At 52.5% G+C, this 13,512-nt stretch overlaps 1 protein-coding gene across 5 annotated transcripts in view; it reads left to right on the top strand.

Moving 5' to 3' along the window:
- The window catches only part of LGR6 (leucine rich repeat containing G protein-coupled receptor 6), a 117,749-nt gene extending 106,464 nt beyond the window's left edge, over positions 1 to 11,285 (top strand). For all 5 annotated transcript variants that reach the window (XM_032878264.1, XM_032878265.1, XM_032878266.1 and 2 more), the window contains 4 exons: positions 210 to 335; positions 1,303 to 1,463; positions 5,682 to 5,762; positions 8,031 to 11,285. In XM_032878264.1, the coding sequence (XP_032734155.1) occupies positions 210 to 335; positions 1,303 to 1,463; positions 5,682 to 5,762; positions 8,031 to 9,286 (1,624 nt within the window). In that variant the 3' untranslated portion in view covers positions 9,287 to 11,285. The remainder of the gene's footprint in view (positions 1 to 209; positions 336 to 1,302; positions 1,464 to 5,681; positions 5,763 to 8,030) is intronic.
- The last annotated feature ends 2,227 nt before the right edge of the window (positions 11,286 to 13,512 follow it).

The raw sequence follows: 13,512 nt of genomic DNA on the forward strand, positions 1-13,512 counted from the left end.
AATGAGTGAGTGAGTTAGGGGTGCCTCTAGCAATCCCTGACCATCCTCCTGCCCCAGCATTTCGTGTCTTCGTCTCTCTTGCTGATCTTCTGTCCTCTGCTCCTCTCCTCTTGCTTCCATCCCAGGCACCCCGGTCACACCCTCAGCACAGCCCTGCCCCCTCAGCATTCCCACTGACTGCCAATAACCCTGACCATGCACTGTCCTAGGGACCTGACGGACAACCAGCTGGCCACACTTCCCCTGTCTGGACTTGGGGGCCTGATGCATCTGAAGCTAAAAGGGAACCTGGCTCTCTCCCAGGCCTTCTCCAAGGACAGTTTCCCAAAACTGAGGTGAGGGCCTGGCTTTCCCCCACCCGCAGATAGTTTTGCCCTGGAGTAGCTGGGGAGGCCAAGGAGGGACAGAGAGAGGAAAGCCATGGGGCTTCACCTTGAGAAAAACCTGATGGCCCAGAGGCGTAGGGTTTGGTCACTGTTCAGTGGGAAGGGCTCGTGCCTCCCCTTCCTCATCTCATTCACAGCATTTCTTTCTGTCCCAAGCAGCATCCCCGGGGCTGCTGAGAACTCCTGTGAGGACAGGAGGAAGATGAGGTGCAGGCCCCCGGACCTCCTTGCTCCTTGTCCCCTTTGGGGCACGCAGACTGCCTGTCCTCCCTTGAGCAGCATCTGGGCCCCTGCGGTGAGGGCCGAGCCCAGGGCACCGAGGAGTGGAAAACAAGCCTCCCGGCCGGTCCCTAATGCTAATGACATCCAGGCCTTCTGCCTGCAGTGGCAGCACAGCCTGTGTGGCCCAGGCCACCTCTACTGCCAGCTAACGAGCTGCCTGGGGGCATCAACCCTCGCCTTCAGAGGGCACCAGATTCAGCTCTGCTGTGCCCAGGGGTGGGGCTGGGGGACAGGGCAAGGGTGAAGCAAGAGTCACTATGAGAATCCCTGTCTCCTGAGATCTAAAAAAAAAGAGTTGCTGGCTGGGAGGGGAGCAGAGCACTGGAGTGCTGTGTGATCTTGGGTGAGCTGGTCCCAGCCCTAAGCCTACTGAGGGGACCCCATAAAGGACAGAAAGTTTATCTTCCCATCTCATTCTCAAGATGAGAGAGGAAAAGATTGGCAGATGCTCAGAGCCCTTCAGAGGCAGGAGCCAGGCTGTAGGATCCATACAAAGAAAGCCCAGAGGGCTGCCTGCACTGTCATCGGGGCGCTTTGGGGTTGAAAGGCCGATGCTGAGTGCTGGGTCCCTGGGTGGGCCGCCCAACCATTCCTCAGACAGCTCATTTTACCCCTGTGCCCCCTCGGCCCCCAGGATCCTGGAGGTGCCCTATGCCTACCAGTGCTGTGCCTATGGCGTCTGTGCCAGCTTCTTCAAGGCCTCTGGACAGTGGGAGGCTGAGGACTTTCACCTTGAGGATGAGGAGGCTCCAAAGAGACCCCCAGGCCTTCTTGCAGGACAAGCTGAGAACCACTGTGAGTGATGGGGCTCCTGGGCAGGGCGGGTAGGTGGCTGTGGAGAAGAAGTTAGGGAGGAGGCCCGGGGGACCCTGAGAGGGGTCTGGCAGGGGCTGCGGAGGCAAACCCCAAGGGTGACCTGGGAGGTGACCTCTGTTTGCATCTTGTCTCTCTAAGAACGTAGCCCAAAGGTGCTTGGGGAGAAGAAGATGACAAGGACAGTAGTAATGTTTCCATATTTGCCACGCCCTTCTTGGTCCCCAAGGTGCTCCCCGAGCTGCATCTTGTGGAGCACTCTTGCCCTCGTGGTTCGCACGTTCCTTCTCCATGGCTGCCTCCTGGCTACATGGGCCCTGTGATTTCATTCTCAGAGAGGACACCCACTTTCTAAATCAACCTGAGCCAAGCAGGATTGAATTAAGTCAATTAAATTAAACCTCTGTTTAAAAAAAAAAAAGTCCCCTCACTATATGTCCTAGAGCCAAGTGGAACAGCGTGGGGGATTATCACTCTCCCAAGTCCTCCTGTCCCTCAGAGGCCACTGGCTGCAAGAGGACCTTGCTGAGAAGGGCCACATGGGTCTCTTTCTAGAACAGTTGTAAAAGAAGGAAGGGTGGAAGTAGGCAGCTGAGGGGGCTCCGAGAGACCGTCTGCCAAAGGTGTCTTAGATAGAGGGCAGCGGGGAGGGCTTCTGTGCCCCTCACCATCACCCCATGTGACAGAACACAGGTAGAATCAGGAGGAAGCAAAAAAGGGCCCCTGATATTTGAATTTCGTTTTCAGTCTCTAACCCCCTCTCCACAGTATGTCCATGGAGAAGCGAAACAGAAAAGTCAGAATGAAAACATGTAAGAAAAGCATCTTACGGTGGTGTAGACAGGGTTCTAAACCCAATGACACCGTTTACCAGTTGTGTTGCCCAGGACGAGCTCTTCAACCTTACTGAGCCTTGTTTTTTGGGTTTTTTTGATCTGTACAGTGAGAACTATACTACATATCTCACAGGTCATAGGGAGCAAAGCATGACCCCTGGTACTACCTGCCACTCTTACTACTGGGAACAGGGGCGGGGGCCTCCCCGTGTGTGTGAGGAGGGACGGCGTGTTGTGTAGTTTGGAACACAGCTTATGGAGGCCAGTATTCCACAAGCAGTTAAGGGGTCTCTGGGGTCTTTCTCCCAGACCCCTCGCCGGGGAGGACGTAAGGACCCCTTCAAGAGCCCAGCGGCCACCCTGGCTCTGGGCCGGCAGACAGCTGTCCCCAGGGGACATTCCCGGATGTCTGTCTGCTGTACACTCCCTCAGGGGGCTGGAAGGAGGAATGGAAACTTTCCTTCCTCAAGGTGAAACTTTCCACCAGGCTTAGGTCTTGGAGAGCCACAGGGCGTCAGAATCGTGGGCTGCCTGCCGCTGGTAACGGGAGCTGGGGCAGGGCCCCCCACTTCCTGTGGGAGCTAATAAGCCTTGAGGAAGAAAGCCAGGAGCTTCGGCTGCAGCCAGATTTGATTTCCTCCCCGTTTCAAGAGTGGTTACTTAACACCTTGGCTGTGACTTTCCCAGCCTCAGACGGAGTCCGCGGGCCTCAGCCCGTGCATTTCATTCATGCATTCTGATTTCAAAGAATTGCTGAGCTCCATTCTGGAGAGCCGGGGTGGCAGGGAATGAAAGGTAGAGAGGAGAGGAAATGCCAGCACTCTGTGGGCACACCTCGGCCTCCTGCCCGCCCTGATGGTGTCTGGGCCAAGGGCAGCTCCGCAGAGCCTTCCTGCCTCCTGGGAAAATGTCCAGCTGAAGGTGTTTACCCTTTAAGTGGGGAGGAAGGAAACAAACCACATGAGTCAAAGTTGGGGACAAGCATGACACAGAGTCACCCCTTGTTAGTGTGTGGTGGAGGACGAGCCCATGGGGCGCTGTCGTTGAAGCCTGGTGCCTTACAGGCGTCCTTCAGAAGAGAAGCAGGGCTCTCCTACCACTCGGGGCCTCAGACAGCTTGCCTAGTCTCACTAGAGAAACTGAAGTCTTATTCTTAAAAAATAGTCTTTCGGTGATGAATTATTGCTGCAAACAAGCGTTTTGTCTTTATAAATGATAAGATGTTTAAGATGATCATTTCAAAATTCTTGTAGAACTTCTAGACTCCCAAGGTATCCCTGACACCCCTGGAGTTCATAGGCTCTGGTTTAAGAAACCCTGCCATAGTGACTAAGAGGAGAAAAAAAACTCCTACTTGATTCAAACAAGTTACAGAGTTTCTTTAACAATGGATTTATCTTTGTAATCCTATTTTCTCAGGCAAAGGAACCACAGGGTCTAGACTTAGAATGGGAAGGATTGGTAAAGATGATCTAGTCCTGCCTCTCACCCAGTTTAGAAGTGCCCTTTCTCTTATCTGGGACTTTCTGTTCCAGCACTTCTGGGGACAAATGATGCCCAGCTCGTGCATTTGTAAAGCTGTCCCCGCATTCCTTCCAGGCCGCCCCTCGCCCCGCATCAGGAAAGCATAACCGTTAAATACCTGGGCTCTGTAGTGAGACAGACCAGGTCAGACTTCTGCCCTGCTGCACACCGACTGGGAGACCTGGGGCAAGTGCCTTCTCTTCTATGAGCCTCAGTGTTCTCATCTGTCAAATGAGGTCAAAGGACACCTGCCATGTGTGGCCGCCGGAAAGGTTAATGAGACCGTGAAGACCATGGCTCGCTGTGTGGAGCTGGCACAGGAGCTCAGAGACTCTTAGCCTCACTGGCACACAAATCTGTTAGTTGACACGGTTGTTAACTAACAACCGTGTCAACTAACGGTTGTTAACTAACAACACACAAATCTGTTAGTTGACACGGTTGTTAACTAACATGTCTCCATGTCAACTAACATCTGTTAGTTGACATGGAGACATGTTAGACAGGGAGCTCATGGAGACAGAAGATCCTCTTCTGTCTCCATGAGCTCCCTGAGACCAGGACCATGTCTTCCTCATCCCCAAGTCGCTCTGCCCTTGCCCGAAGCCCAGCAGATGGCAGGCATGGCATGTGGCCCCTGGGACCTCAGGCCCACCTCTCTGTCATCTCTAAGTGTGGGAGCTTATTTGTGTTAGTGACGAGGAAAGCTCATTTGAATTGTTAAGTCGCCTCCTTCTATGACCCTTCCTGATTCTACCCTCTGCACCAACACAGCATGTAGGAGCACAGTTCCTTTATGCCTGATGGGACTGGAGGATGGCCATGGTCTTCCCACTTAGTCTTGCCTTGCCTAAGTTAATCCCCCAGTGGCTTTGACCATTTCTCAAGTGTGTGGCTTCTACTCGCTCACTCACCCTGGTTCACCTCCTCTGAATACAGTCTAGCTCACTACTCTGTCTTAAGAATATGTCCTTCCTGGGGCACCTGGGTGTCTGACTCTTGATTTTGGCTCAGGTAGTGATCTCAGGGTCATGGGATCAAGCCCCATTTCGGGCTCTGCGCTGGGCATGGATCCTGCTTAAGATTCTCTTTCTCAGGACTCCTGGGTGGCTCAGTTGGTTAAGCATCTGCCTTCAGCTCAGGTCATGATCCCAAGGTCCTGGGATAGAGCCCTGCATGGGGCTCCCTGCTCAGCGGAGAGCCTGCTTCTCCCTCTTCTGTCTGCTGTTCTGCCTACTTCTGCTCTCTCTCTGTCTCTCTGTCAAATAAATAAATAAAATCTTAAAAAAAAAATAAAGATTCTGTCTCTCCCTCTCCCTCTGCCCCTCAACACCGAACTTGGGCATTCTCTCTATCTCTTTCTCCAAAGATATAAAAAAATAAAAGTAAAAAGATTTTCTTTCTTGCGCATGGTGTTCACAACTGGACAGGGAATTACAGTGGGGGACCGGCCAGTGTGGAGAACTATTTGATTACCAGCTCCCATTTTTAAGGCAGCCTCCACCCTAACTCTAACACGGTAACTCTAACACGTGCTAACCTAGCACAGTAACTAGGCTGCCTGGAGGGGACGCGCGTGCTCAGTTACAGGACAAGACAAGCAAGTCTCCGATGAAAATTTGCCGTAAAGAACAGACAATGCAAATAATCCACATGTGGATAATAGGAACAGACTCTTTTCACCCAAGAGTAGAACAGATGTGCAGGGCTGTTGGGATGACCTGTGCCGAGCAGAATGAGCTGGGGATGGCAGCTTAAAGAGGTGGGCATTTGGAGAAAGATGGGGCTTGATTGTCACCAAGACCTGGCCCCCAAGCCACCTTCTGGTCTCATCTTTCAGATGACCTGGATCTGGACGAGCTCCAGCTGGAGATGGAGGACACAAAGCCACACCCCAGTGTCCAGTGCAGCCCCATTCCAGGTGAGACGGGTGCCTTGGTACGGGGTTGGGGGCAGGACTGGGGAAGGAGTACCGAAGTATTTAGATGAGATGCCCATTCAGCATGGCATGTTTATAACCATACTTCAGGCTCCTTCTCTGCCTAAAAGCCAACATTCTGAGGGGAAGACAACCTCTTCTGGTGATTCTTGGGGAAGGAGCTGCAGTTCTTCCCCCGAGTGGCCGGCCGGCCGTTTGGAACAACAGTAGGGGAGGGGCTACAGCAGGGAGAGGGAAGTCAAAGCAAAGATCAGCCAATGAGAAGTTAAACATTCGAGAGAAAGTGTTTCTCATTGAAGAGAGAAGCAGTGAAGAATGTCTTGACCCCATTGTTCTGGGTGGTGTGTGGCGCTGCTTCTGAGCACCCCCTCAGTCTAAGAGTCACAGAATCCTAGAGTCAGATGGGCCTCTGAAAGGTTGCCTTCTCCATCCCTCTCTGCTCTCTTTCTTAAAACTCCCCAGCGTGGAAAAACTCCACAGTACCCCTGGATAACTCATTATAGGACTATCCAGCCCTTACAGCTGAGAAAATGTCTTATAGAGTCTCACCTGAATCTCACTGAAAAGAAAGAAAGAGAACTCTATTTCCCTTTGATGCAGTGAGGGAAGAAGCCCCTTCCCCTGGGTATAAAATCCTAGCAGGCCACCCCCAGAAGGCAGTAGCACATTGCTTAAGCCAGGACAGGAACTGTTGGGAAAGAACAGAAATCAATGAACATTGTGCTTCTCTATTTCATCTCTCCTCCATTTTCCCGTTTTCTATCTGTCTTTGGTTCGTGTCCCTTGGCCGCCTCTCTTGCTCTCTCTGAGCTAAAACAGTGCTCAAGGACTGCCAGCACCTGCTCGCAGCACTCGGTAGCTATAGCACGCCCTCTAGTGTCAGCCCAGAACAAGAACACCAACGCAGTCTGGAGGAAACAGGTGGTGTTTTCTTCCTGACTTGGAAACCCACAGGCTTCACACTGCCACAGAAATTTCGCCTCTGAAAACCAATAATCAGCAGTGTTGAGGTAAAAGAGGAGGCTCCAAAAGGCAAAGTGCAGCTTGAACTTGCTTTAAAGATAGATCGTACAAGTGGTCAGATAAATTACGGTACATCCATATGGGCAAGTATTTACTACACGGACATGGAAAACACGTTTTGGAGGAAGATAAAGATTTGGGAAAGTATGCATAATAAAATTTTAACTTAAAGGGAATTAAAGCCTATATGCGGAAAATCCCAATTTAGTTTTAAAACATATATGTTTGTATGTATCTTTTAAAAAATGGGAGGAGACATACCAAAACGATGAGTTCTTTTGGAGAGGTGGAATGATAAGCAGTTTTAATTTTTCCATGTTTTATTTTCCAAACTTTCTGCAATGACCATCTATTATATGGTAGTCGGAAAAAAAATATGTTTAAAAAATAGTTCCCACAAAAGCCTCTCAAATTCCCAAGCTACTAGAAATACATTGCAGAAGAGGAGTCTGAAGCCAAAAGAAATGAAGACATAACATGTCCAAAGTTACAGGGTGATTTAAGGACAGAACCTGAGGGGAGAGATGGAAAACACCACCATCACAACCATTTGCGCAAAAACAGGTTGGAAAAACCCAGAGTCATCTGTGTTTTCATTTACTTATTATGCTTTTCTTTCCGAATACCGATTGACTCTGTGAGTACCGACTGTGGTCTCTCTCCCCGCCACAGAGCAAGGGAGAGCCAGCCAGGTACAACACCTCATCCACGGTGGGGTCTTTATCGGATCCCTGGGTACTGACTGGGAGAAGCAGAGCCTTGGGATGCAGACTGGTCACTCTCCAGGCAGCCCCCCACACCTCTGTGTCTCCAGCTCAGCCGTATCCCAGCTCAGATGCCCCCATTTTATGGCACACTCCTGTATGCCGTCTCACCCCTTCCTTGCTCCGAAATGCTTGGGAAAGTCTGCTTTGCTGAACGTTTCCTCAATGCCTGGGTTTGTGCTGTGTACTTCGTGTACTGATTTGTTTATTACGTGTTTCTATTTCTGCATGTATTGGGTGAGTGTTCCCTGCATTTGCAGCTCCTTGGAAGAAGAGCTGCGTATATGTCCCCACTGCCCCCTACCCCCCACCCCCCCTGACAGTCCTCAGAGACCAAGTCAGCTCCTGTCAGCCCAGGAGTTCTCTGGGGACAGAGGCTGTGTCAGCCTCCCCAGCCTCATCCCCAGCACGTAGGCCCAGCAGCCTTGGACCTAGGGGTAATGTCTCATCCCCTCTCCCGCAGGCCCCTTCAAGCCCTGCGAGCACCTCTTCGAGAGCTGGGGCATCCGGCTGGCTGTGTGGGCCATCGTGCTGCTCTCTGTGCTCTGTAACGGGCTGGTGCTGCTGAGTGTCTTCGCAGGCGGGACTGGTCCTCTGCCCCCGGTCAAGTTCGTCATCGGTGCCATCGCGGGTGCTAATGCCCTAACCGGCATATCCTGTGGCCTCTTAGCATCCGTGGACGCCCTGACCTTTGGCCAGTTCGCCCAGTATGGAGCCCGCTGGGAGATGGGGCTGGGCTGCCAGGCCACAGGCTTCCTGGCCGTCCTGGGGTCCGAGGCTTCCGTGCTGCTTCTCACTCTGGCCGCCGTGCAGTGTAGCGTCTCCGTCTCCTGTGTCCAGGCCTACGGGAAGGCCCCCTCCCTGAGCAGCGTCCGAGCGGGGGCCCTGGGCTGCCTGCTGCTGGCCGGGCTAGCCGCGGCCCTGCCCCTCACCTCGGTGGGAGAGTACGGGGCGTCCCCGCTCTGCCTGCCCTACGCCGCGCCCGAGGGCCGGCCGGCCGCCCTGGGCTTTGCCGTGGCCCTGGTGATGATGAACTCCTTGTGCTTCCTGGCCGTGGCCGCTGCCTACATCAGACTCTACTGCCACCTGCCGCGGGGCGGCTTCGAGGCCGTGTGGGACTGCGTCATGGTGCGGCACGTGGCCTGGCTCATCTTTGCCGACGGGCTCCTCTACTGCCCTGTGGCCTTCCTCAGCTTCGCCTCCATGCTGGGGCTTTTCCCTGTCACCCCAGAGGCCGTCAAGTCTGTCCTACTGGTGGTACTACCCTTGCCTGCCTGCCTCAACCCGCTGCTCTACCTGCTCTTCAACCCCCACTTCCGGGATGACCTGCGGCGCCTCTGGCCCTGCCCAGGGACCCCAGGTCCCCTAGCCTATGCTGCTGCCAGCGAGCTGGAGAAGAGCTCCTGCGATTCTACCCAGGCCCTGGTGGCCTTCTCTGATGTGGATCTCATTCTGGAAGCTTCTGAGGCTGGGCGGCCTCCCGGGCTGGAGACCTATGGCTTCCCCTCAGTGACCCTCATCTCCTGTCAGCAGCCGGGGGGCCCCAGGTTGGAGGGCAGCCATTTTGTAGAGCCAGAGGGAACTCACTTTGGGAACCCACCACCCTCCATGGATGGAGAACTGCTGCTCAGGGCAGAGGGAGCCATGTCAGCTGGTGGGAGCCTGTCAGTGGGCAGGGCCTTCCAGCCCTCTGGCTCTGCCTTTGCCTCACACTTATAAATGGCCCTTCTTACTCTTTTCTTCCCATGTCTTCCCTCCCCTCTCCTCCCACTCCATGAATGATGGCTGCTTGTAAAATAAATTCAACCAAAACTCCACAGTGTGATCCACAGCAGGATGGCCCAGTCCCGGGGCCCTGGGCTCCACTGGTCTCCTCTCTCCCATGGCTATCACCAACATGTGCTTCTTGGCCTGGGGTCCTCCCCTTGGCCTTCCTCTGGGCCTCTTTCCTCTCACATCTGAAGCTGTGGACCAGAGATCTGGACATCTGTCTGGCTGAGGAGAATGAGGGATGAGGGAAGCACAAAGGAGTGACTGGGATGGGGAGTCGAGCAGGTCAATGATCAGGGTACAATGAGCAGGGGGGCCTCACAGGGAAAGACCAATAAGGGGACAGCCAAAGGCATCCAGGCATCTGCCCTTCGACTGGCGGATTGGACACGAAATGTATTCTGTGTCCTGTTAATTTCAAGATAGGACATGCAAAAAGATGCTGTTCAAATCAGTTTTAGAAGATAGGACACATTGTGTCCCTTTCTCAGAGAGTCACAGTGCATATTAGCACGGTAACGGCTGCCAGAATTCCCACAGCAGTAAAGTCTGTTGAACTTTGTTTAACCCACTTCCCCAAAATATTTGACAACAGGTTTTTGTTTGGTTGGTTTTCATGGACTATCCGTTAACATCTCACAGAATGTAACACTGCTCTCTCCTGGGGCCCCTCATGTCTACACCACCTAGTGTTCCCCAGTGACCTCACAAGTGCCACCGATCCTAGAAAACCCCTATTGTAGGAGTTTCACCTGGGGTAAAGATGATTCCACCAACCGGAGAAGACTCTCCACACTACTTTCCCATCCTTCTTGCTTTGCTCTGGGAAGGATGGGGGAGAGGCTGCCTTTGGCCCCACTCATTGGGGCAGGGATAAAGAGATCCCGCACGGGGTCCCCCCTCTTCCCAAAGCCCAAACACCAGTGCAACTTCTGCCCTTAGTAAGAGAGCGCGTCCCCTGATCCTGGCAGGGTACACACAGGGAAGTCAATGACTGCTTGGCTTCCTTCTGGCTCTGACTTGCCTTCCTGTGGTTCTCCACCATAAGCCTCTTGCCAACTCCTGCCACAAGTCTAGTTTCTTTGCATCCCAGGTCCTGCCTTCTCTGTGGGACAGGGAGCCCCTGGCCAGCAAACTAGAGGGATGTTTGCATTGTATGTGTTGTTTTGTAGGAAGCATTATAGGAATCTGGGGTCCCTGGATGCCCCAAAGAAGCATGACGCTTCTGCCTCTCCCGTCATAACCTTCCTACCTTATGGTTTACCAGGTGCTTCTGAGCATTCGAGCACTCCCCACCCCAAACACACGCATTCGATCTCAGGATGAGGAGGTGAGAGCTAGAACATTCTTGGAGACACAAAAAGGGAACCCAAGGCTCAGAAAAGGGGTTCTACTATTAAGACAACTCTGAGAAGGTCCTTCCTAGCCTGCAGTTTATCTTCTCGTCTATCTCCCCACTGCCCCTGGTGCCCAGTGGAAATGCTGATGCATGTCCCCAAGGCTGACTAGGCTGGGGATGAAGGGATGAGGCAGAGACCGTGAGTGGAACTTGGCGTATTTCTAAACCTCATTTGACCAGCAAGTTGCCCGGACTCTTACAGGCTCTGGAGCTAAATGTGCTGACCTTGTGATCACCCACCTACCCTGTGGCTCCTAGCATAGGGTGAACCTCAGAGTAGGCACTCACTGGATGATGGGGAATTCATTCAGCAATTGGTTAAGAACCCCTAGCTCCTGTTTTCTAGGGCTGACGAAGAGCCTTTCATGGGAGGAATTTGCTCTACTTTGGGTACTGGGAATTGGTGACTGTTATGTGGAACGTTTCTCAGAGGTGCCCCAGGGATGTCAAAGTAGGTGAGATTTGGGGGAGCCTGGACTTCTAGGAAGTCCTTCGGGCCCTTCCTCACAGCTACCCCCACCCCATGTGATCACTTTCCCCCTTGGGGCCAGGGAGTGGAATGTGGAGTGAAGTGGCCACGTGTTGGAGGTTTAGGAGTCATGGGAACAGTCCCCTACAGGTGGCCTCTTCTGTGAAAAGGGCACCAGTGTTTTTTGGCTGCAAGCTCTCGGGTAGCACCACAGTCCTCTTATCATTTACTCCCAAAGATCTGAGCATGTGCCAAGTCTGGCCCTTCTGGACAGAGGAGAGGTGTGGGGGAAGGGAGTGGAGGCATTTACCATGAACTGTCTTCATTATTCAGAAAGCCTAGTCGATGCTGTACATTTACCCAAAATAAGGTGGCGAAGTAGCTTCTTTGTTTCTGATAGATTTTCTAGCAAGTCAGTATGTTACTCTTTTGGTTATCTCCATTATAATCACTAGAAGACTATAAAGGTTTTATATGTCTTTGATGAAACCCAAAATCAAAAACCAAATAACTCAGTGCATGTGAAATCTTCCAAAATGGTGTCCATGGGGACGAATCCATCCAAAGAGCCATGGTGGTAGAAATGTTGGGAGCTGCTGACTTGGGATGTCCTCCCCTGGCCTCTGTGCATATTGCCTTGGCAAACAGTGCCTACCACAGTCTCTTCTTCTCAGACCAACTTGCGGAGGAGAACTTTCTATATTCGACCTAGGTTTTTAAAGCACCTCTGCACATATCAAGAGGAAAACTCCTTAATTCAGTGCTGCGATTTGAAGACTGTGGATTAACAGAGCCTCTGGTTACACCTTCTCTTAGACTTCCTCTCCCTACCTCTTACTCCTCAACCTCCTTCTGGATTTTCCTTTTCCAAGAAGAATAAATGGTTTGAGGATTGAGGGAGGGGAAAGAGGAAGAGTTTCCAACAATTAGTAGGGCCTGAATGAGTGAGGATGACGGGAAGTAGCTAGAATCCTTGATCCTGTCTGGCACCATCTCCTCTAACTACCTCTACTCTGGTGTAGCAAGTCCTCCCACCCACCCTGTATCCCTCACATCACTTCTGGGTTCCCCACCCCGTGCCCTCTCCAGCTGTGTGAAGTGTAAGAATTGTCAAGATGTAAATATTTGGATTCTTCTGTACAATAAAGCACCAGTGAGGTATCGCGTGTGTCCCTCGACGCTTTTCTGCTGCCGCCGATAGCTCTGTGGGGGGCTCCGCCAGACGTGGGGCTGCCTTGAGAGAGGAGTGACTAGAGAGTCAAGGCTCTTCCTCACCCCGTCCCCTGAGTTCTGGGGCATCGGGGGCACAGCCAAGGAGGCTCAGGTTGGAAGTTCAGAGGGATCAGAATCAATTTGGGTCACCCGTGTTTAAGTGGCCTTTGGGGGCTGGACCTGGGTTAGGTGGAAAACAATCTAGAGAAAGCAGGCAACATGGTAGACTTGCTGCTACCCAGCCCCGAGCATCCTCTCAGACCCAAAGCCTATTCCTGGGGTTTCCCGATTCTGTGAATCCCAAAGAACCCATCAGCTTCCTTCCCTCTACTTGGGCGACCTTCTTCACCCAGTCTCTGCCTTGAAAATCTTCTCCCTGAAGCCTTGACCCAGAGTGGGATGATGTCCCCGAGACAAGCAGGTAGGCCCCTTCTAGAGGTAAGGGAGAGAGAGTGGGTTGAGTAAAATCCCACATTCGTGGGAAGGAGATGTGAGCCCGACAGGGCCTTACTGACCTAGTGCCCGACTTCCAAGAGGCCAGACGGTGCCTTCAGGAGCATCCTTCTTCCACCCTTACTGAAGTTAGAATCCCAAACCCCATCCATCCTTGTGGCCCAACTACCAGGAAGGCCATTCTGCTGCTCCCGCTGGACTGGACAGAGACGGAGAAACAGGGGCTAACTAAGTAAGTACATGTTCCCTAACAGGGTCTGTGGGGAGCAGGAAGGGAGGCAGAATCTCAGGAAATCGAAGACCAGCATGGCTGCAATGAGCCATTCTGGATGAGAGGCCATTCTGAGATCCAGCCAGTGGGAGTCTGTGGTCTGGAGCCCACCAGCACCAAGCAAAGCTGCCCAGATATCTGTCCGCCTCTCATGACAGTCCACTGCTCCTCCTCACCCCCTTTTTACCTGGAGTAAGTAGTACCCATGCATGGTTCGAATAAAACCCATCTGTTTAACCTTCCCCATTTGCCCATTTGCAATTCCCTCGATGGTCGCCCCTGTTGTTTCTTCTATATCCTTCCAGACTTTCTTCACGCATAACAAACAAAATGCATATATATTCTTACTTCTCCTTTCTGCCCAAGGTAGC

The sequence above is a fragment of the Lontra canadensis genome, unplaced genomic scaffold (genome assembly GCF_010015895.1).
Source record: "Lontra canadensis isolate GAN:19392208 unplaced genomic scaffold, GSC_riverotter_1.0 scaffold63, whole genome shotgun sequence".
NCBI lineage: Eukaryota > Metazoa > Chordata > Mammalia > Carnivora > Mustelidae > Lontra > Lontra canadensis.